Genomic DNA, 23,343 nt, shown 5'->3' on the forward strand with positions numbered 1-23,343 from the left:
TTCATTGATACATATAGGAAAAAAACTCGACTGTTATATATCGGTCGAGTTTTTTTCGCACCTTGTATATATCAATACAGATTTTTTCATAGAGGCTCAAATGGGGCAGTGGTAACGACCATTCCAAGTAGCAAAAAAAAAACAAAAAAAACCCCATAAAATAATAAAAAAAATGAAATTAATAAATAAAATAAAATAAATATATAAATACAATGAAAAATATAAACAAAGATAATTAATGAAATGAAAAAGCCCTTTAATCTTAAATCAATCTTGGTAACAGTATACAATCCGCCTCTTATATTATATTGGATGTCTTTTGTATATTTTTTTGGGCCAGCGAAAACAACTTGAAAAACTGCCTTATGATAAATAACTGTAATGTAGCTAACGATTAATTTATTTATTTGTTTCTAAACAAAAAAGAAAACATAATGCCGTTGCGATAAAACAGTTATAGTATATGAAACTCGTTAGTTACGGGGGTATAACACTGGCTGGGGCGACATCTCGGGATGTTTCTGCAAAAAAAATTGTCTCGGCCTAACGGCCTCGCCATTTTTTAGCAGAAACACCCCTTGATGTCGCCCCAGCCAGTGTTATACCCTCGTAACTAACTCGTTTCATATACTATAACTATTACTAATCTACGACTTGTTCATCAATTGTTTAGAAAGTTAACCCGAAGACTGTTGAAGATACCTTAAGTTCTGCTTCCATTGAGAGCATTGTAGTGTATTGTCATATTTTATATTTAATGAAGATAAATTTAATGCAGAATTTATTGTATTTATGTATTGTTCTGATACTGAGTTTTCAAAGGATAAAACAATGAGTTAGTTTACTGGAAATATTGTTAAAGCATTTATTGTCAACTAAGCGTACATTTATAACATAGATACAATGTTTATGTTCATAACTTAATTGCGTGTTTCATTGTGTTTCGTATTCTTATGTTTATCAAATGCTTAATGCTGTAAATATATGTAGAATTGGTGTTTAGTGTGTTTAATTGTTTATGTTTTTATTTCCTTATTAGATGGAAATATAAAATAATAATGAAGTGTTGAATAAACTTTCGATAATTAGTATTGAATTAATGGCTTAATTATAATTTCTGGTATTTCTTGATTATCTTTCGTATATAAAACCTACTCTTTCTTCCATATTGCAACAATAATGAGCTTAAACATAATTAACAGTAAATTCATCTTAATTAAATGCATTGTTCAGAATTAAAAGCAAAAAAAAAAAAAAAAAAAAATAATAATAATAAAGATAATAAAATCCATAACTATGGTGGCTGACTTGTGCCATTTCGTACTTTTGCTCCACAGGGTGTCGGACTATAATACGACAAAGAGGCCACTTTGTCAATCATTCGTTCCACGGGGCGTCAGACGAAAACACGAAAGTACAACAAAAATGGTAATGAAGCAAAAATGATGCTCGTTATTTGTACGAATACAGAAAGTTGCTTTGAATCGTTCGTTTGTTTGTTTGTTTCAAGTCATGTAGGTATACGAGGAAATGAAAAAGTAGATGCTTTAGCTAAACAATCATTAAATTTTCAAAAAACTGACTTATTGTTACCTGCTTGGCCGGCTATAAATAAACTCGTATCATCTGAATGGAAAGCAAATTGGGACAATGCCGTTTTTTAATAAACTTCACGATATAAACCCATCTCTTGATGTGTCACCATCTCTATCTCTGTCAAACCGCAAAGATCAAACAGTTCTCCTTCGATGCCGAATTGGACACACTAAAATTACCCACTCTTATCTCCTCACAAATGACAATGCCCCTTTCTTTGTAGGTTGTAATGAAAATTTTACTGTAAAGCATTTTCTTCTTGAATGTCATGATTTTTCACAGGCCCGTAATAGATTTTATTCTGTTAATTCACTCAAAGAACTGTTTAATACAATTCCTGTAAAAAACATAATTGATTATTTGAAAGAGATAAACTTGTATTCTAGGATCTAACTGGCTCATTTCTATTGTCATTTACAAAGTTCTAATAACATTTTAAGCCTATTATAGCATTCGGCACGATATGGCCAGTTATGTGTTGACGTGCCGTAAAAATCCAAACAAACAAACAAACAAGCGGCTTTAATTTATTTTTTTTATATAAAAAAGACTGTTTCGGCGATGTTGGTTTGGCTGCATAATAGTCATCTATCGTGATTACTGATACTTATTTCTACGGATAGTTTAGGTTATGAAAACGGTCGATATATTGCATATATATGATCCGTGCTAACAATGTTCATTCAAAGGTGCATCCATTTAACTTTATTGACATTCTGTTACAGGTCAAAATGCGATTTACTACGACAAAATTGCACCATTAATAGAGTAATTCACATACAAGAATTTAATTTCATTTGCTTATGATGCATGTAAGCCTGATTTGATAATAATGTGAGACTGTTCAATCGACAGACCGACCGACGGTTCATTTCTGTCTACAACGGCAACATTTTCTCTCCGGCCTAGCTAGCTTGGTCGCCTGTAACATTCTTTAGAAAAGAGACAATGCGTTGATAATTTGCTTGCATAATCCTTAATGATGCATATGAGTGTACAGCACGAAATTCCTTCACTTATTTCAACCTTAAGATATTTTGTGTAATGAATAAGAATTTTTATAGATTTTAGGAGCTATAATTTTAAACGTCAAAAAATATATAAGTCACTGACTAAAAGAGTCCAAAATTACCTAATACATTTTATTAGACAGTGTGCCAATAGCAATGACATTGGTTTTTTGTTGCGATAATTTTTAACTATACAAAATGTATATATCCCTGTAGTTATCAGAAAATCTTAGCTTTTTGTCATAACTGCATTATTCTGTCATCACTTGCACCCATAATACGGTGTGAACATGATCACGTGATATTAAAGAAAACGACATGTTTGGTTTCGTGTTATCTTGGTCCGTTATCTAGCTCTAATTAAATTATGGTGTTATACGATTAAATTGTACATTAAACATACATCATAGAGTCAAGTGGTACATATATATACAGTTTAAGGTATGTGTACTTTTATAAATATATTATTGTGTCCTCTTACAGAATACTTAAAATTAAGATGCATTTCATTGCTCGACTTCTCAACATGTGAAATAGTTTGAATTTTATGAAAAATGAATGTTTCTTGATAGTGTGTTTGACATGTTTGACATACAGTTTGTATAAATTATGTAAAAATGTTAAATATTTCTTTTGCCTGAGAGTGTCATGTTTCTGTAAACTGGTTTCCTATTGTTAATTATTTTCTTTTACAGACATGATTCCTAGTCCTTTGCTTGCTATATTTATCTTAAATGGTATGTAGTCTTAGTTTTATATGATAAGTCATAAATTTAAGTATCTTAAAGGCATATTTTGCGTCTACAAAGTGCATTTTTAGATTCTGAATTAGTATTGTGTATGGAAGTCAAAATACTACTTAACTGTTTTGCTACTTTTGTGACAAAAATAATCACATAAATGGTTATTGCTATACAAGACCGTTATTAAACCATTTTAAAACTCTTTCATATGTACCCTTTCTGATCGTTTCTGAGGCCTTGTTTCTAAAGGCCAAGTATGATAATAATTAAAGTATCTACTGGGCGCGGGGGGGATCGTAAGGTAATTTCTGGCGTGCTTAAAGGGAGGCAATAATCAGCTGGTATTAAACACGGCGAATTTAGTGATTTTCGTCGGATACTTTTAAAGAGTAGGTGAAATTTCTCTTTTGACAAAAACGGTACTGTTAAGTGCATACTATCGTCCACACCCCATCGCACCGGGTTAAGCAGGATTCGTCATTTAAACATGAAATGGTAAAATTTAAAATTTAAAAAAAAAAGTCTGCAGATGTGTTCATAAAGAGGTTTTCATGGAACCTTCAATGTGACACAGTAGTGCCATTCCTTGAAAAGTGGCGTATGGTCCCCAATTAATAAAAAGCGTGTACCATAAATGAGAAAACAATGGGCAGAACTAAACAAAAGGAAATTTTGAAAGGAGATAAGAGGTTATGAAGCCTGCATATCACAGATAAAATGTCAAAAGACAAAATTAAAAAGAGGCAACATATCCTAAGGGTTATTCAACATTATTCAAGTAGGAATATTGGAACCACCCAACTTGAAAATGCCATGAGAAAACATGCGTCTACTTCAGGTGGCCGATTGCGGCCATTATAATCCGCGATATCTTTTTATGCTTACCTTATAAAAACTCGAGTTTGAGCATTTAGTCACAAATTTTTATGCCGGAAAATGTCACTGCGCAAAACGTCGCTGCTGAAAATTGTTATTTCTTGTCGCGATATTTGATGAGACCGTAGTAAAGGAACAAAAGGTCACGGCCTATACTTTTAACCCTCGAGCTTTTGTAGAATTTCTTCAACACATGTAAAATAATGTCGCGAATTTCTTTCTGTTCTTCGACTTTTTATAGACAAAGGAGGGATAACATGTAGAGTCAAATCATGGACGCTACCGGCCACGTTCCTACGACATTTTGTACGATTTCGGCAAAAATCTCGCTGGTTTATTAGTTGACCGCGACATTTCATGATAAAACGATAAAATTTCTCGCGGATTTAAAATTGACGCTACCTGTCACCATACTTTGCCATCGTTGTCTCGTTCCCTGTCACCACAATGAGTAAACTCTGAAAAAATGAGCAAATCAACGCGCATGGCTTTGCTCTATTTATACCCCCGAATAATCAAAATCACTTGAATTTACTAAATAATATAACTAAATACATTAAGTTGGACCACTCACAACCGTCAGTAGCATCTGATACATGCGAAATTCGAATTTTAAACCTTTCCACGGTCTTAATATTCCTTTCTACGCCATTGTAAACCAGTTGTTTGTTATTTTGTAACGAGTCTTCTGATCGGTCAATAGCAACGAAACCGCAACATTTCACACAAGGATGCCTAAGTGCGTAGAAAGCGATTGAAAGACCGTGTAAATGTTTGAAACTCGAATCTTGTGTGTATCAGATGCTTCTGACAGTTGTGTGTGGTCTCATTTGATGTATTTAGTAATATTATGTAGTAAATTCAAGTGATTTTGACACGTACTCAGCTGACAAATATGTATTAGTCTATTTTTACGTACCGAATCGTTGTGCCGTAATTTTGTCTACCAATGAATTTTAGCACAAATGGGCTCGTTTCCTGATAGATATTTCATGAACGGGAATGGCTAGAGACTTGGGGTCAGTCTCATTTGGAAGCTTTATACAAACGTGAAAAAGTGATAAAAGTTTTTTTAATGGTCTGGACAATTGTTTTCACAACGGCCCGGGAAATGAATCCCTTGCAAGTAGGCTCGAATCTGGAGTTTCCGGCCTTCTCTTAACTAATAGACTAAGTATATTTTAAAAGGCTTTTTTGTTTGGTTTTTGACATTTTTAAGATAACCACAGGTTTTTTATCAATCTTGTCATAATTTTTTTCTTCCCAGGTCCGATACTCGTGCCTGTGCATAAGGCGAACATTCTATGAGGACTCTTTTTTGTTATTAAATACACTAAGTGTATTAGCTGCGATATTTGTTCTGCATATCACCTCAGTTCTATTCAGAAATAAATTCTTGAGCGATAGAGTTATCCTACCGTATTTTACCTTTTAGGCCGTCCAAAAAACATTCTTTTAAAATGGCGATAATTAAATGTTCATAACGCAGGTCATAATTTATACGCTACGAATTCTGCATTGGCTTTCACCAATATTATCCCATAAATATGCTTATGACTTGACCACTTAAATATATATAACCTGTAGCTTTCGAAATTATGGTAGCTTGTTCACGAAAATACGCCGACACGTAACCACTCTGTCCATATTTCGTATTTTCGTTTGGTATGCCGTGAAGCCAAATGCGGAAACATGAAAATACGACAAAGTAATCAATCTGTTGTATTTTCGTTAGTTCTTTCGGTGGAGCAAAATGATTTATACTATTAAATCTAGTTTCCGCCAGCACGAAACTTTACAATTATTGCTAATATAGGGACTGGTTGGTTCTATGGGTTACAACATTCTCGGTCTAAAATAAACTTAACTAAACTAAGCACGATTATTGTTTGTTGTTGACTTTAAGTAGCTTTTAGTTTCTTGTGATTACTTGAAGCAAAATATATTCGTTGGTGATCGACTACTAATTGTGTGTGTATTGACAAAATAATTTAACTTTTCAGAAGGTGTGTTACAAAAGTTTATTTGTCTTCGATATGTTAACATATTATTTCAAATATTTCAACTGTATCTACTTCCGGATTGACAAAAAAGCATGACGCCTCACCATATTCTCACAGGGAAATCTGTCATTATTTTATTAAATCTATATATATAATATAAACAAGGGATACAAGTAGTGGCCTCGCACTACCAAGCACGGGTTCGTAAAATGCATTCACACGTGTAAACTGTATAAAATATCCTCTATTCCATCAAAGTTATTGTAGAAATTAATATATGAACGAGTCATTACCCAAGTTCTACTACAAACACTTCATTAAAACCTGTAACATTGCAGGAAATAGCTAACATTTCAATATTTACATTGGCTGTCAAGTTGTCGTCCATTTTGCATGTGTGTTTATGTTCCGAGTATTTTCATTGGCTGATGAAAAAACCGCTATTCGTCGCGGCTATATGCCGTTATTATCCGGATTATTATTATTCATTAGCCAATGAAATTGACAGTTACTAACAGAAGTTGGATTTACGCATTGGAACATACGGGCAACATCAAAATGGAAGCCTAGGATAGAAATTATCAAAACAAACATAAATTGTTACAATAATTTGTACCAGAAGTTAATGATTGCATCATTGATGTTGGTGGATAATTAATATTTAACCGATTACATGATTTAACTTTCTTATATGAGCATACGTTTGCATAAGATGTCGTTTTACACGTGTTATTTTACAAACCGAAATTTTACGAACGTGTGTAAAAATGAAACATGAAAGGTTATTTTTAATAATATCTTGTCCATGTAACAAAGTGAGTCATTTTTTTTAAATTATCGATTCTTTCATCAATGTCCAACAATCAGAAGAAAAAAAACTGTTGTATACTGCGTTGTATTTACTTTTTCATGAATTGAGCAATTTTGAGTTGTATCCCTTGTTATATTATATATATAGTGGGAATGGAAAAAAATTGACAGAATCCCCTGTGCATATTCTTAGTTGCTAGCGTCTTACTTTATATATTACATGTGCTGTCCTCTTTTGTTTATGTCATCTAAGTAGGATTAATATGTTATCGACATAATTGACAGATATTTTATAATACCAAAGACTAAACCTTTGATAATCATTAACCATATTTTGCTCAGAGTAGTAACCAAAATCATAAAGCTACTTAAAGCCAATTTCAGGCAAGAAAATCTTTTTTTCTCGAAAGCTACATACTTACAATAAGTAACAGTTATTTTCAATTCTAGTGGTCACAGCATAAGCATATTTGTTTTGTTATGAAAAAAGGAAATCTTTAAACTTACTTTTCTAAATCCAGTATAAATGAAAAATAGTATTACCGAATCCGTCATTTTTTAACAGCAACACGTGTTTGCCTTACCAGAATTTACTTTATGATTTAACCTCCCCCCCCCATTCCCCACCCACACAATACATGTATTCCCATTAATAGTTTGTGTTTTATTAGGGCTTGTTGAAAACGTATCAGCATATAACAACACTTTACCATGCCGTGTATGTCACAGAGCAAGTACACTGTCTGAATGCAATACTGTAGTTGATTGTGATAGAACATTAGAGGTAAAGCAAAATTTTGTTGCATTTAATCATTTAAAGTCTCAACAACACTATTCACATCATTTTTTGACTTTCTAGTTTATTGGACAGGGAGATGTCTGAAGTGTCTCGATGCATCAAGTCAATGCATAGCAAAACTTAGAACTGTTAACATTCTTTAACTCAGACCGAAGAAGATCATCCTTTTTCAAGAAATGGATTTAACACCAATGGGGATAAGGAATTTATTCAGAATCATCGACCCTAGCTACCCACTCAGCCGAAAATACCAACGATTGACATATTGTTAAATTATTAAAAAAACACAAAAATTATTATTAAATAAAGACATGTCTTGTTCTTGTAAGCAATCTGATACAACAATGAAATTATAAGATAGTACATGTTTGACACTTCGTGAAATTTGTAAAATAAACGCACACATTAGATTTAGTGGAAAAACACCTGGAGGTTTATTATACAAATTACTAAATGCCATTTTATGAAAAGTCAGTTAAAGAGCATCAGATTTGCATTCCAGAGTTTGCTATTTTGGTTCCCGGGTGAAAGATACTTCTTCGTGAGACTTGGACAATTAGTCTTTTTGTCTAACCGCTGATTCAAAAATTATGTAAGATAAATATTCGCTTGCAGAATAAAAGTGGTATGGAAAGTATGTAAAAGGACTGACCGCGTATATATGACTATAGAATGTATTTAAATCTTCATTCAAACCAACTTATCATACAAAGAATCATTTTAATGTCTGCATAATTTACCTTTTTCAGGACTGCTATCTGGATCAGCTTGTTACTGAGAATCTGACCATAGTGTATGACGGCGGTTGTAGGTCTAAGGTTGTATGTTTTGTACACAGACATTGAATTATTTAGATAACAGTCAAACTTGCGACCATAAGTTTTCAAATAAAATTACAACGTAGTCAATGAATCGATTCCCTGGTTCACTTGTCTGAGGTTGTACTTATAGTTATGAAGTTAGGTGTACACTCAACCGTAACAATTGTCATGAAACATACCACCAGTGTGAAAAAAAGCGAATTCTATTTTTAAAAGTCATTATTTTGAAAGAAAGTAGGTTTAAAGATATATTACAAAAATGTATTCTGCTCATCTTTGGGTAATATATTTTTTGCAGAAATTTATTGAAATCCAGTAAATTCTTCCCGAATATGTCTAATTTTAATCAGTATTTAATGTATAAACTGTGTTTGAGAAACTGTTTTACTTGTCTATTCTTATATTAACTCCCAGTTTTTTAATGACACTAGATATAATCAAACTGTGGTAACCTGTAGTGTGTAGAACTTAAAAAGTTACATATCTTCTCTGTGTGAATTCAAAAGATGTTTATTTTAGATTTCAAAAGAGACTGTATTATAGTAATTTCCAGGATTTTCAATTACAAATTTGAGCATGATATATTTTTTTGAAAAAAAGTATAATTAAAGACCTGCTGAACAGGTTGTACGGAGCATATTTTACTTGTGTAGTTCAGCCAGATTGGATTATAATGTCATATAGCAGATAAATCTGTATACTGCTCATTGGACAAAATTCTAACTGTTTGTATCGTATTCAGAATCATGTAATATTCCAAAGGTCGAATGGTGAAGCAAATAAGAAATATAAATGTAAACTTTAAATTAAAAATGCGTACTTATTATATTTGTAGGTTGTTTGCAATACGCCCTTCCAAGGTCGAAGATCTTCTGATCTTGTCGCATGTTCGAGGTATAACTATATTTTTATATTCATGTATAATAGTTGAAATTGAAATCATATGAGAGTTATATGCCAATATTTTACATATTGAAGTGTAATACTTAGCATGGATCAAATCAGTTTAAGCACATGCATCCGATGTGTTACACCTAGATATTGCAAGAAGCTTATCTAATTACGGTCTGAGTGGTTAATTTTTTTCGCATCGAAACGACAAAACCGATTTAAAATAGCCGATAAACACATCTGATACCGATATCATTTCGATACCAACACGACGAAATAAGGGGGATCACTAACGCAATTTGTTTCAAGCGTAGATTACTTCCGCTGCCGACTTTCGTATAACGCTGTTAGATTTCGTATCCTACTGAAGATATATACATTAATAAACAAAAAGAAATAACAATAAACATATTACATCAAGTTTTGAACTTGCGTGTCAGACTTGATTGTATTTTGTGTACATCAATTTTCGATTAATCATTCTTGTCAGTTTAAAGTGAAGTCATTATGCCGCCTTTATGAGTAAGTTGCATACTTAGGATGGCGTCATCACGCTGTCCCATTTTGTCTTAATGCTACATGTATATTATTAATTGCATCAACTAATATGGATCACACCTGTGGCGTTAGTGTATGTGACATATTATTTAGCATTATATAAAAAAACAATTTAAGAACGGAAAATATCAATAAAACTGCGTTATTATTGTTGCTTTAAAAGGCCCTGTAAACTTTATCGAGGAAAAAAACATAACAGCTGAAGAAACATATAGTCCCTAACCAGTGTTTATTGGCAGTTTAACATCGTTTTTTTTTCTCGTCTTTGTTTATAGTGGCAAACGCACGAGGAATGTTAAAATTGATTATTACTTACTTAAAACGCGAGTAAAACAATAATTTCCTTACCAAAGCCGTCAAACTGTGATTATCTTTAATAGTGATTACCACTGTTGTACAGCGTCCACCGGATATAGCCCCTCAAAACTCCGAAAATGAAAGTAAAAAGGTTTACGTCGAGTTCACCCAAGGTAATGTTTCAACTTATTTCCCCATCATATCTTCATCGATTTTTCCAAACTAAACACTTTTGTGAAGCTAAATATGTCAGGGTTTAGAGCAGCATTTGCTTTTGTCTGCAAATTGAATACTTTTTGTTAAATTGGCGATAAATTGTACCGTTTTTGTTGACATTTGCAAAAGATGTTGATATTTACGTGTAAATCGGGTTCAAAAGGCATTTGTTGTATCAAACTCCGCATTTAATATAAAATAAAATCCTTCTACTTGTATGTGAGTGGTCATCCATCAACTCGAACTGCTTTCAGCACACTTTGCGAAAAAACGACATTGCCATGTGTACAGAGTCTAGCAAGAAAACCAAATTAAAGTGAACGGGGTATAGAAGTTTAATGTTCAGAGTTAAGTAGAATGTTACGGTGTCTAGCAGTCTCATATTTTTAAATTTTATAGTCCTTTATGAAGTGACAGTCATTCTGATGCAAGAAATGACACAAGTTATTGATTGTACACTTCAGTAATTACTTACATTTATTACATGAAAATGTGTCATTCAAGGTGGTCACTTGCTTTCTTACAAAAAACAGTAGGACATTATTTAGATCAAAACAAATATAGTCGATTCATATATTATAATAATATGTTTATGTTCTTTTTTATATTGTTTTTTTTTAGAGGAGGCTAGATTAGACCCACAATCACATGCTTACACACTTAATTAGCGCATGGATATAATGTATATAATGGTCTCATTGGCCTCCCGTGCATTATCTCAATTAAAATATGAAAATGATTTCATATTCTTTGGTATCATTCAATGAATTACTGAACTCAAATCAAATAAGTCACCATAATATTTAAGGGCATGACTGGTGACATGTCTGGGGTCCGTACTCTCAGAGCATGAAAGGGCGGATGGGCCCTCATTAAGCATAGAAAAGAAGAAGACAGGTCGATAATTGATCAGACACTTTAAATATTATGCACGGGCGTCATTTTCCACAGAAGGACATTAGCACGTGTCTTCCATAAAACCATTTTAGCCACATTGAATAAGCAAGGTGTCGACTTAGAATTGAAACACTTGAGAAAAGTTGCGTTAAAGGTTTTTAAATTTTTGATAATTTTTTAATGCCTTTAAAAAATTTATTTTTTCCAAACCGTTTACAAAAAAAACTATTTTGTATATTTCCCCCGGTTTGGTTGAAATTGACCTTACTCCCATGTTTATATGTGGCAAAATTTATCTGACAAAAGAAGGGCTCTTTAAATTTAATTTGCAAAAATTGGTTTGGGCCCCAAACCCTTTTTGGTATATTTGGTATTTATTTTGATGTAAAAAAATTGAGAAGTATATTAATATGAAATTAAAAATTATTTTTTAAATTTATTTTTAAAAAATGCAAAACCCTTGAATTTGAATTTTTAAGACAAATTATGAATTTTTACTATAAAGTCGGGTTTGGGTACCTATCTATAATGATTCTACATTTTTTCTCAAAGTCACGCATTAAAAGTGATCTAGCCCAGGACGGAAACAGTTTACTACCATTGTTATTCATGCTACGGATAATGTTTCTTAATTAATGTACCATTTTTATCCTTTTAAAAATGATAAATGTTTCACTTTACGATCCCTGCTCCTGGCATATATCGTTATTTCTTCATCAGCGTACGTGTATGCTCAGCTGGTACTTTATTTAGTTTATTTTTAAAGAAAATATAGCATTCGTTTACCTACTACACCCCGTACACTTGCTAACAGTTTTCCATCTACACCCCGTACACAACCGTGCTAGACTCTGTACACAAGGCAATGTCGTTTTTCGCAAATTTTGCTAAAAGCAGCTCGAGTTGATGGATGACCACTCATATACAAGTAGAAGGAAGTCTATATTTTATATCTAAGTCGGATTTTGATACAACAAAGCCTTTTGGACCCGATTTACACGTAAATATCAACATCGTTCGCAAAACTAAAAAAAAAAAAAAAAAACAAAAACGGAACAATATATCGCTAATTTAACAAAAAGTATTCAATTTGCAGAAAAAAGCAAATACTGCTCTAATCCCCTGACATATTTAGCTTCATAAATTTGTTTAGTTTGGAAAAATCGATGAAGAGTTGATGAAACATTATCTTAGGTGAACTCGACGTAAACCTTTTTACTTTCGTTTTCGGAGTTTTTAGGGGCTATATCCGGTGGACGCTGTACAACAGTGATTACATTCAATATAATCTTAACACTGAATACATGTATATAATCAATATAAAACAAGATAAGTACGAACTTTTTGTTTTATATTTGATAAGGTAAAAAAACGTTGTTTTATCTAAACCATATACCTGTTGAAGAACATGTGATTGAAAGATATTGTCATCAACCTCCTCTAAGGGGGAATTTAATAGTGTTGGATGTTCATGTTAACGTATTGTAGTTAAAGTTCTTATAGAATTATGTAACAAATTTGTTTCAGATGCTGCGACTTCGAGAACGAGTGTAACAAACGTTTGTGTGGGATAAAAGATGGTTTGTTTATTGATTATAGTATATCTTCGCGACTAACTGTCATTCTGTTCTTTAACTCGTGTATAAGCTAGATCACGAAAAAAAAATGCACGAAGGGACAGTTGGCGTTGTATGAGCGTTGACCTTGTTTTGAAACATAAGTTACGTTGGTACGAACTTTACTTGGGTCATGACCATGTTTCCTCTATCATTTTTAGCTCGACTATTCGAAGAATTTGAGAGCTATTGTAGTCACCCCGGCGTCGGCGTCAGCGTCCGCGTTGGTTAAAGTTTTTTGTAAAGTCAAATATCTCAATTATTGCTTGAGATATTCAATTGAAACTTACAATACTTATTTAAAGTAACAATGTACATCAGATTAACAAGTTGGATTACTCTACCTACACTATTTACAGAATTATGCCCCTTTTTAACTTAGAAATTTTGGTTAAAGTTTTTTGTAAATTCAAATATCTCAATTATTGCTTGAGATATTCAATTGAAATTTACAATACTTTTTTATAGTAACAATGTACATCAGTTTGCAAAAATGCATAACTCTGCCTGCAATATTTGCAGAATTATTTGCCCCTTTAAAACTTAGAAATTTTGGTTTAAGGTTAAAGGTCTTCAAAGATATTTACTTGAAACTTTACACATGTACTTAGGGTCATAATTGGAGAGTCATAATTGTATGTCACTGACCAAGTTCCATAACTCTACTCGCAGTTAGGCTGATTCATCTCCCCTTTTCTACTTAGTCTCTTGTTTAATGTTTGCATGCAAGTATTACCTATCTCAATAACTATTAAAAGATATTTATTTAAAACTTCACATATGCATTTAGAATCATAATTGTAGGTCACTGGACCAAGATCATAATTCTATCTTACATTTTAGGCCTGATTTTTCTCCCCTTTTCAACTTAGAAATTCATGGTAAAAGTTTTGATTGTAAGCTGTTATCTCCATAACTACTGAAGAGTTTTTTGGCCTTTTTTTGGACATTTTTATGCATTCATAATAATTTTAAAGCCAGTGATTTACTTGATAAAACATACTTAATAATAAGCCTTTGTACCTTTTCGGTCAATTTTATGTATTCATAGGTAATTAAGCATTATTATAACTTAATAAAAAAACACCCTTGTGAACAATTTTTGAATAGTCGAGCCAATTACTGTCCTCGAACATTCTTGTTATACCCAAGGAATTGCACGTTGAGGAATGCATTAAAGAAAATTCTTACAAAAATACCTATATAAGGTTATTTTGACAAAACGTGTTTAAAATTCATATAGTATATGATGATGACCTTTTTGATGTTTTCTATGTTGAATTTGCAAAATGCTTTGAGAACTCATATCTTTTTGGAATTTACAAAAAATACACTTAGCTGTCTACGTCTTCAGTGTTGTTATATTTTCTGGTCCTTCGGGATCATTGATGCCAGCACTATAAAGTGTTGAAAATTGAGTAACGCTCAAGCCGGTACTAGGGGGCGTGAGGGATGTTGCACTTATTCATTATCCCTCATGTACAGACTCAATCAAACCGAGTCTGCAATTCTTATGTTATTTTGTTGTGATTAATGCTTCCGAGGGATCACTTTGTTTCCAGAATTTTTTAATATATATAATATATAATTGCTGTTCTCTTCATTTAATGACAGCTAAGAACATAAAATCAGTATGGTTAATATTCTATTGACATAATTGAGAAATAGGTTAATGATACCAAAGAATGAAACTTAAAGCTACTTAAATCAACACCAGGCAATAAAAGCCTTTTTCTTGTTTCGAAAGCTACATACTTTCTTTTTGTTTTCAAAAGCTACATAATTTCAATAAGTAACAGGTAATAAATAATTGCGGTGGTCTCAGCATAAGAATATTTGTTTTCAAAATAAAAAAGAAATCTTTACTGCTTCTTCGAAATCCAGTATTATGAATGAAACAAAAAATCCGCCAATTTTTAACACCAGCAATTGTCTGTCTCACCAAATTTACTTTATGACCTACCCCATATTTCCCCACATACCCGCATTCCCATCAATATTGTGTGTGTTTTACTAGGACCTGTTCAAACCGTATCAGCATATAACAACACTTTAACATGCCGTGTATGTCACCGAGCAGGTGCCCTGTCTGACTGCAATACTGTAGTTAATTGTGATGGAACATTAGAGGTAAAGCAATATCTTATTTCATTTAATCATTTAAAGGCAACTTTTAAAAGGTTCAAAGTCTCAAAAACACTATTCACATCATTATGTGGTTTTCCGGTTTACTGGGTAGGGAGATTTCTGAAGTTTCTCGTTGAATCCTCTCCATGCATAGTAGAATTGTAGAACTGTTAACATTTATTTAGTCAGATAGAAGAAGATCACAATTTTTCAAGAAAGGGATTTAAAGTCAATGGGGAGAAAGAATCTATTCAGAGTCATCGACCTTACCCACTCCCCGAAAATACCACAGATTGATATATTGTTAAAATATCACTTACAAAAGAATTGAAATAAATACATGTCTAGTAAGCAATCTGATACAACAATGCGATCATAACGTAGTACATCTGACGAAATGCCAGTTAGGCACTTCATGACATTTCTATAATAAACGCGCAAATTAAATTTGGTTGAAAAAATAGACACATGAATGTTTTATAAGTTAAATGACATTTTATGAAAAGTCCGCCGCTATGTTCAGTAATAAGAGCATCAGATTTGAAATCGAGGGGTCGCTAGCTTGGTCCCCGATAGAAACAATTCTCCTCTTCCACTTGATGTCGGACATCTACTTGTCTAACCGCTGATTTACAAATTATGTAAGATAAGTAGTCAGTCGTTTGCGGAAAAAATGGTATACCTAGTTATCCAGGAGAGTCTGTGAAGGGGTCCAACCCCTAAGATATGAGTATAGAATGTATTTAACTCGTCATTAAAACAAACTAACGAAACAAAGAAACATTTTAATGTTTGAAGAATTCACATTTTTTTCAGAAATGCTATATGGATCAGCTTATTACTCAGAATCTAACCACAGTGTTTGAAGGCGGTTGTAGATCAAAGGTTGTATGTTTTGTACATATAAGCATTGAATGATTTAGCAAACATTTAAGTCGAACCCGCGACCATGAGTTTGTAAATACAGTTACAACGTAGAAAAAGAATCGATTCCCTGATTCACTTGTCTGATGTTGTACTTATTGTTATGAAGTTAGGTGTACACTCAACCGTAATAAATTTCATGAAGCATACCACCAGTGAGAAAAAGCAAATTCTGTTTTTAAAAAATGGTATTGTTTTAAATAAATGCTTATTATTGTTTTTAATAGAGTCAAATATTCGAGACATTTCGCTCAATACAAATATTTATGTAACATTTCATACTTCAAGGCTCGTTGCTTACGTTCAGCGAAGTTGTTGGCAGACAACTCAACTAAATATTTCATACCTATGTATTGGTTCTGTCACTATTTTGAAAGAAAGTAGGTTTAAATAAAATTGCAATTAAAGACCGGTAATTGTACAGCAGCTGAACCGGTTGTACGTAACACTTATTTTACTTGTGTAGTTCAGCCAGAGTAGTATCAATAAATGGACCTATAATGTACCGTAGCAGTTAAATATCTGTTCTTCTTATCGAAAAAAATATATATGTCTGTATTTTATCAAACAATCATACCGTAACAATATCATATTATATTTGCAAATATCTAATTTAGCTATATTCGCGTTCAATGAATATCACGGAAATAGATTCGCAAAATGTTCTTTTAATTAAATACGGGGAATGTCTTTGCTATCTGCTTTATTTTCAGCTTTGTTTTTACTAGTTAAGTCGTATTTTATATTATGATACCTACAAAGCAATTAATCAAATATTTTATTTTCGATATTCATGTTTGTTTATTTTTTTGTTGAAATTCATACAATCGTGAGTGACATAGTCGGCAAACAGGTATTTTTCTTTACCGATTACCCGATTTTACGATGTAATAACAAACATAGGCAGCTTTACAATAACATGTTAACTATAAGGTGAGACGAGACAATAAGTATGAAGTACCTGATACATACTTGTAAGCGATACATCAATAAAATCATACATCGATACATCATAGATAAAGTGAAAACAAAGTTCAACCTGTGAAAACTAAAAAACTTCGACAAAAGAGTGAGATCTCTTTGTCAAAACAAAAAGAAATATGTTCAGCAAAATCGCTAAAATCAAATTCGCTAAATTAGATTACTGCTAAAATCACGAAATTTACTGTCACAAAAATTACCTGATATACGGTATTCCACTATTTTAAAAAGACTAAGTATGGAAAAACCTAAGTAAAATTGCAACTTTAAAATTTGTTTGGTTTTTGCATCAAACCTTCCCTGAAAATTTTTTGTTTTGGGATTCGGGGAAACTATTTTTTATCTACGTTAAAAATTTTCTATATTTATTATGTATAATAGTTTGAAATTTTAAATTATATAAAAGATATAAGCATTTTTAAACATAGTTTTTAATAGTTTAAAATAAAAAAGATGTTAGATGGGGGAAACCAACAAAATATAAGGAATTTTTTTTTTACCCAATAAGTGTATGTTTTTAAAAATTTGTTTTTGTTGAGATATACATTTCAAAATGTATCCCATTCAAAAAATTTCAACCCTTTTCAAGAAGGTGATAAAAAAACACTATGTGGATTGTTTACACTGTTGAGTAGAGTGCTGAATCCTATTGAACTATTAAACATTTGTCAAACTTATATTGGACGAGGTGCTAGCCAAGTCGGATATAGTTTTTGCAGCTGTATACGAGTTTAATAAAATTAATATTGTTCCTAACCATGTATTAAGACCTCTTTCTTTAACACCACAAGCAGATGGCTTTTTGTCAGAACTTGTTACTGAAAGTACAAAGAGGATTTATTAAAATTTGGACTCTGAATTCAAAACAAAGCAAGGTGGACTATGATATAGATGTTCGGGAATCTAAATAAAAATGTGGCTAGATGGGTTACAGTTTGCATTAGATTTAGAGTGTTTTAGACTCTTCAAAATGAAAATTGCGCAAGATGGAGTGCGCTATGCGTTTGATATAGATTGTTTGAACTCTTAACATTACAACGAAACTAAATCGATAGAATTATATACAATATCGATTTCTTTTGGAACATCACTTGGTGGAAACAATAAATTTCAAGTTTATATATAAATTAGGTATGAAATAAGAAAAATGTTGCTTTATCTTAATCATATACCTATTGAAGAAAATACAGATGAAAAGATCTTGTCACCAACCTCTTCCAAGGAGGAATTTAAAAGCGTTTGCGCCACATGCTATCGTTTTGTAGATAAAGCTCTAAGATAATTGTAGCAAATTTGTTTCAGATGCTGCAACTTCGAGAACGAGTGTAATACACGTTTGTGTGGAATAAAAGATGGTTTGTTTATTGATTATACTAATATTAACGTCAAGCTCATAAATTGTCAAAGTGTTCTTTAATTTGTTCATAAGCTAGCTTACAAAAGAAATAATGCACAAAGGGACAACCTGCTGACCTTGTTGGAGAAACCAAGTGTCGTTGGTTTGGGCCTTACTTGGGTCATGGCAATGTTTCTTTTTATAATGTTTCTATGCTGTAAAAGTAGCTGCACTTGACAATGGTTTAAAAACAACAAGCTTTCGTAACAGTTTATTTTGAGAACAAGTGGTTAAAATTCAAATAATATATTATAAACTTTATAATGTTTTCTAAACGCATTTTAGGTACTTATGAAGGTATTGCTGCTTTTACAGGCTCAGTATGCTTTCGAAGTGCCTTAAGTTGTTTTTATTTCTGTAAAAAAGGCAAACATGCGATTCTATGTGTGTTTCTTTACGTATTGTGATATTTAAAAAAAAAGAAAGCCAAATAGGATTGGATTTTTTTTATTTGACAATGCATGCCATCTGTTTTTCCTTGTCGTATCTGTATGAGGATGATGATTGTTGTTGTTTTTGTAGTATAATTATGATACATGATATTTCATTTTCATCATGATAAGTTCTTCTAATGTTTTAAGATATTTCAGAAGAGCGTGACCTATATTAACGGCATTTTGCACTTCTTTACAGACACGCATATCCATGACCACACGTGCTATAATTGTGACCACAGAACATCTGGACAGTCCGAAGTAGCAGATCCATCTCATTGTGTTACTTTCACTACGTGTAGATCGGAGGAGGTATTTTAAAAAAAACAACAAAAAAACAAAACAAAAAACATTATACAAAGCACTTTGCAGAACATATTTCTGATTGTTTTCCCCTTTTTGCACGTGTTTTAATCATTTTTCTAGTCTTGCACTTTACATTTATATCAACGGTCTGACTTAATCAAACTGAGTTTTCAAAATTTTCGGTTTTGCTGTTTTTAGCGTTTTAATGGATTCAGACAGATAAATGATAAACAAAACATTTCGATGAAACTTCTCTGTGCAAGAGTTGAAAAATCCTTTTTTTATTAACATTTAAAAGTAAGGAACACACTACAATGGATTGGGCCCGTCTGTATGTTTGGTTCATTGTCATCAAACTTTTAGTCGGCAATTTTCATGTAATTTTGTTGTTATGAACAATGCTTCGAAGGGATCGCATTGTTTCAATATTTTATTTAACAATACTTGGTAAATATATACTGCCCATGGCCCAAAAATGATCATAATTGAAATTTAGGTCACCGATTACGGGTACAATGTGTTAATTGTAAACTAATTGTCAGTTTAATAACTTAGTAAGAAGATGAGCCGTGGTTCTTGTAACTGGGTAAGATTGTTAAAGTTGACAACGAAAGTGCAGCAGAAGCTTATTACAATATAAAAATGAGAGAAAAAGAGAATATACGCTTTATACGGTGTAACTTTTCTACCAAATTTTTATGTGAGGGTTTTAAATATATAGCGCTTCTGGTCGGTAATATGAGGTTTTTAATTACATTTTTACAACCTTACATTGTAAAGCAATTTTAGTATTTTTAAGTGATACATTTTCAATCTTCAGATGTGCTATGCAACTGAATCCGATGTTGGCGGTCGGACAATGTTTTTCTACGGTTGTCTAAATAAGCGGGTAAATAATGTTAATACTGTTTTCATTTTAATCCTATCTGGTCTGAAATGTATGTACATTACTTTTTGTATGCATTGTTAGATTGTTCTATTTTAATAAGCTTTAAAATAGAACAATCTATTTTTGAGTTTATTAAGTAAATATATTTGCAATTAGAAGTCATGCAATCTATTGGAAATGTTCTACATGGACATACAATCAAATGATTATAGTATTTCATGCAAGGAGATTTTAACTTCTTTACTTCTTGTCAAAAGATGGCATTTTCTTGTATCAGAAAATGTTAAATAATATTATAAATATTCAAGAAATGGTACACAACACTAAGGGTATCAACTAGATAATTATAATGACCCAAAAGTCAGCCTTAAACCATTCCGAAGGCTGAGGTCCGTCCGATGTTTTGGACGTAGTAAGAGGTCGTTATGAGGTCCAATGTCTGTTTTTTTAAAACCGCTATCTACTGGATTGTTTTTGTCTTACCGATGACGTCATCGAGTATTATATATTATTCAAAAGTCAGCTGACGCTTATAAACAGTGAAGGAATACATAAATGTAATGAATAATCTCTAGAAATAGTACACAGTACAGAGGCTAATAGCATTATAGTGACCAGCCAGCCAAAAAACATAAAACGGGCTGAAATCTGAGGTCCGCTCAGTGTTTTTGGCTGAATGGGATGAATGACATGAGGATCAAATTTCCAACATTATATTACATTTTAAATTAACCTGACTGTAAAAGATCATCGAGTTTTTTGGGTTTTTTTAAACTGGTAAACATGTGCTAAACCCATTTGGCAATAGCATGTAAAATACGCGTTTTGTAAAATATTTCTTCCGGTTATACACCCTAAATTTCAAAATTTAAGATGTCGTACGAAACTATAATATCTTAGGCGGTTACTGTATTGTGGAGTCAGAAAGCTGATGTAATCAGGAATATTAATTTAATAATATTTATAAATTACTCATGAATATTTTAATGCTAACATAGATTTACATATTAAATAAAAATGAGAACTTTTAGGTAATGTGTAATATAATTATAATGACAATTTACCAAAGAACGCAACAGATGGTTTGTAAAGCATGTTTTGAATACAATTATTACTGTGATAGTCGTTTTAAAATTCTGTCTTGCTATATTCAGCCTCTGTATTGAATAAAATTATGACGTAGGTCGATGTACTGTATAAACAATGTTGTAATATGTTTTAAAGCAGGACGCCTCCAGATTCATGCTAATTTTTATGAAAATTTTGAAAATGTATTTGAATGTATAATATCGTGAAATAAGCAAAAGGAAGCAATTTACACATTATCAATGACACAACCCACGTTGTAATTACCAAAAAGTGGTCAAAATATGCATAGATAGCTCATACTGCGTTAGTAACGCAGTAGAAATATACTTGTAAATCCCGAAAAACCAGTCATTAATCGCACAGAACATGTAAAATATAACTTAAATCTTGAATCATTTTACTTTTCCTAAAATCTTAGTACATATTTCTCAAGTTTGATTTTATTGAAATATTTTGACTCATCTGGAGGCATGCAGCTTTAAAGATGATTTTTTTACATCAATTTAGTTGTATAAAACGCAAAAAATATGTTTTCTTAAATTGATATTTCATAACTTTTTGTCGAGATTATCTATAAATTATATGTTTCTCTAGATTCCACTCCTGCTGGAATATCACATACCTTTAATTGTATGTAAAACTGTATAATCCTAAACGTTTATAACGTGTTTATAAATTATTCCTATATTTTTCGGAATATGTTTAAAGTTACATTTTTAAGGAATGTGGGATTCTAATGGGAAAAGCTTTCGACAATTATAAGATGTGTGTAGCTAATGTAACACAACCTCCAGCTGGAGTGTCACGTGATCAGGCATGCCGTAATGTTGGAAAACGTTCTGCCTCGCTGTGCCGTGCTTGCTGTGATGATAGGAATTGTAACTATGGAACATGTGAAGAACTTCAAGGTAGGATACACTTTGAAATGATATTCAAGTGTGCAAACACACATAGTAGTAACACACGCACACTTATGGTGACACTTTCTTGTTCCATAAAATTATGCATACCATGTCATAAAATTTGAGATTTGTACTGCCTGAATTCAAATGGTCGGATAGTTGTTGCTTAACTACGAAAATGTTTGTACAATTTCTATCGTATAACTTAAGTGTTCTTAAAAAATTTACTTTTATTTTTTCGAGCACATTTCTGTTTTATTGTTTTGTATTTTAACTTCTATGAAAAAAATAAATTCTTTTTTAATTACAGAGCGGATATTCAAGCTGGCTATCCTAGGAAAATTCAATATGACTACATTAAGAAGTGTATAACAAATCAGCAGGAAACACGATAAAGAATATTCTGTAAAAATCTTATACAGTTCCACTCTTGTTAATTTCTCAATATAACCTTTTCAGAAATCTATGACATATACCATGTTCCGGACAAAAGTTTCTACTTATATAACAAACTTGTCTAATGTAGCTTTTGAACTTGTTAATTCATGCTTCAGAATTTGTTCTATGCATAATTGTGGTAAAAATATGCACTAACATTGTGCCACAAAATATGTTTTCAAATGCCTATATAATTAATTGAAATTTATAAAACGTGTATTTCCCGTCTTAAATTCTTAAAAACAAATTTATGATGGTCTGTGGAAATAATGTAAGTATGGTTACATCGAGTCACATAATTTCGTCATGTATTCTAAACAGACATAGGCATTTATGAAATTTTGTAACGATAAGAAAATTGTAATTGATATAACTGCTGAAGTGTTCATTTCATTTATGGCTTTATACCCTAAATTCCGATATAAACCTCGAAAATAAGCCATTATTTCCTTTAAGTCAAAAACAACTTGCAAGATACCCGGTCTGAAAATATAACAGATGCACCGTATATTTACATTAACAATCTCAAAAATGCATAGTACATCAGTCTTATAAAAGCCCTCTTGCTAGTTATAAACGATTAATCAATAGCTATAAAAGTAATCGGATTTATCTCGCTCGGGAGGGGATAGGCATAATGCGTTATTACACAAAAGCTGTTAGTATATGTCTTGTGACGCCAATTGTCTCCAGGTTAATATAACATTATGTGTATGTCCTTCAA

At 32.0% G+C, this 23,343-nt stretch overlaps 2 protein-coding genes across 2 annotated transcripts in view; both read left to right on the forward strand.

The window, feature by feature from the left end:
* The window catches only part of LOC132725919 (kidney mitochondrial carrier protein 1-like), a 263,207-nt gene that overhangs the window by 147,090 nt on the left and 92,774 nt on the right, over nucleotides 1-23,343 (forward strand). The window lies entirely within an intron of this gene.
* On the forward strand, nucleotides 2,935-22,598 carry LOC132725915 (uncharacterized). The gene is made up of 10 exons (XM_060711111.1): nucleotides 2,935-3,047; nucleotides 3,302-3,343; nucleotides 7,710-7,822; nucleotides 8,587-8,655; nucleotides 9,494-9,552; nucleotides 18,468-18,520; nucleotides 19,195-19,307; nucleotides 20,122-20,190; nucleotides 22,001-22,187; nucleotides 22,492-22,598. The coding sequence occupies exons 2-10, from the start codon at nucleotides 3,304-3,306 to the stop codon at nucleotides 22,551-22,553; spliced, it is 765 nt and encodes a 254-aa protein (XP_060567094.1). The 5' UTR covers nucleotides 2,935-3,047; nucleotides 3,302-3,303; the 3' UTR covers nucleotides 22,554-22,598.

Source organism: Ruditapes philippinarum, unplaced genomic scaffold (genome assembly GCF_026571515.1).
Source record: "Ruditapes philippinarum isolate M1 unplaced genomic scaffold, ASM2657151v2 ctg27_1_1_1_1, whole genome shotgun sequence".
Classification (NCBI taxonomy): domain Eukaryota; kingdom Metazoa; phylum Mollusca; class Bivalvia; order Venerida; family Veneridae; genus Ruditapes; species Ruditapes philippinarum.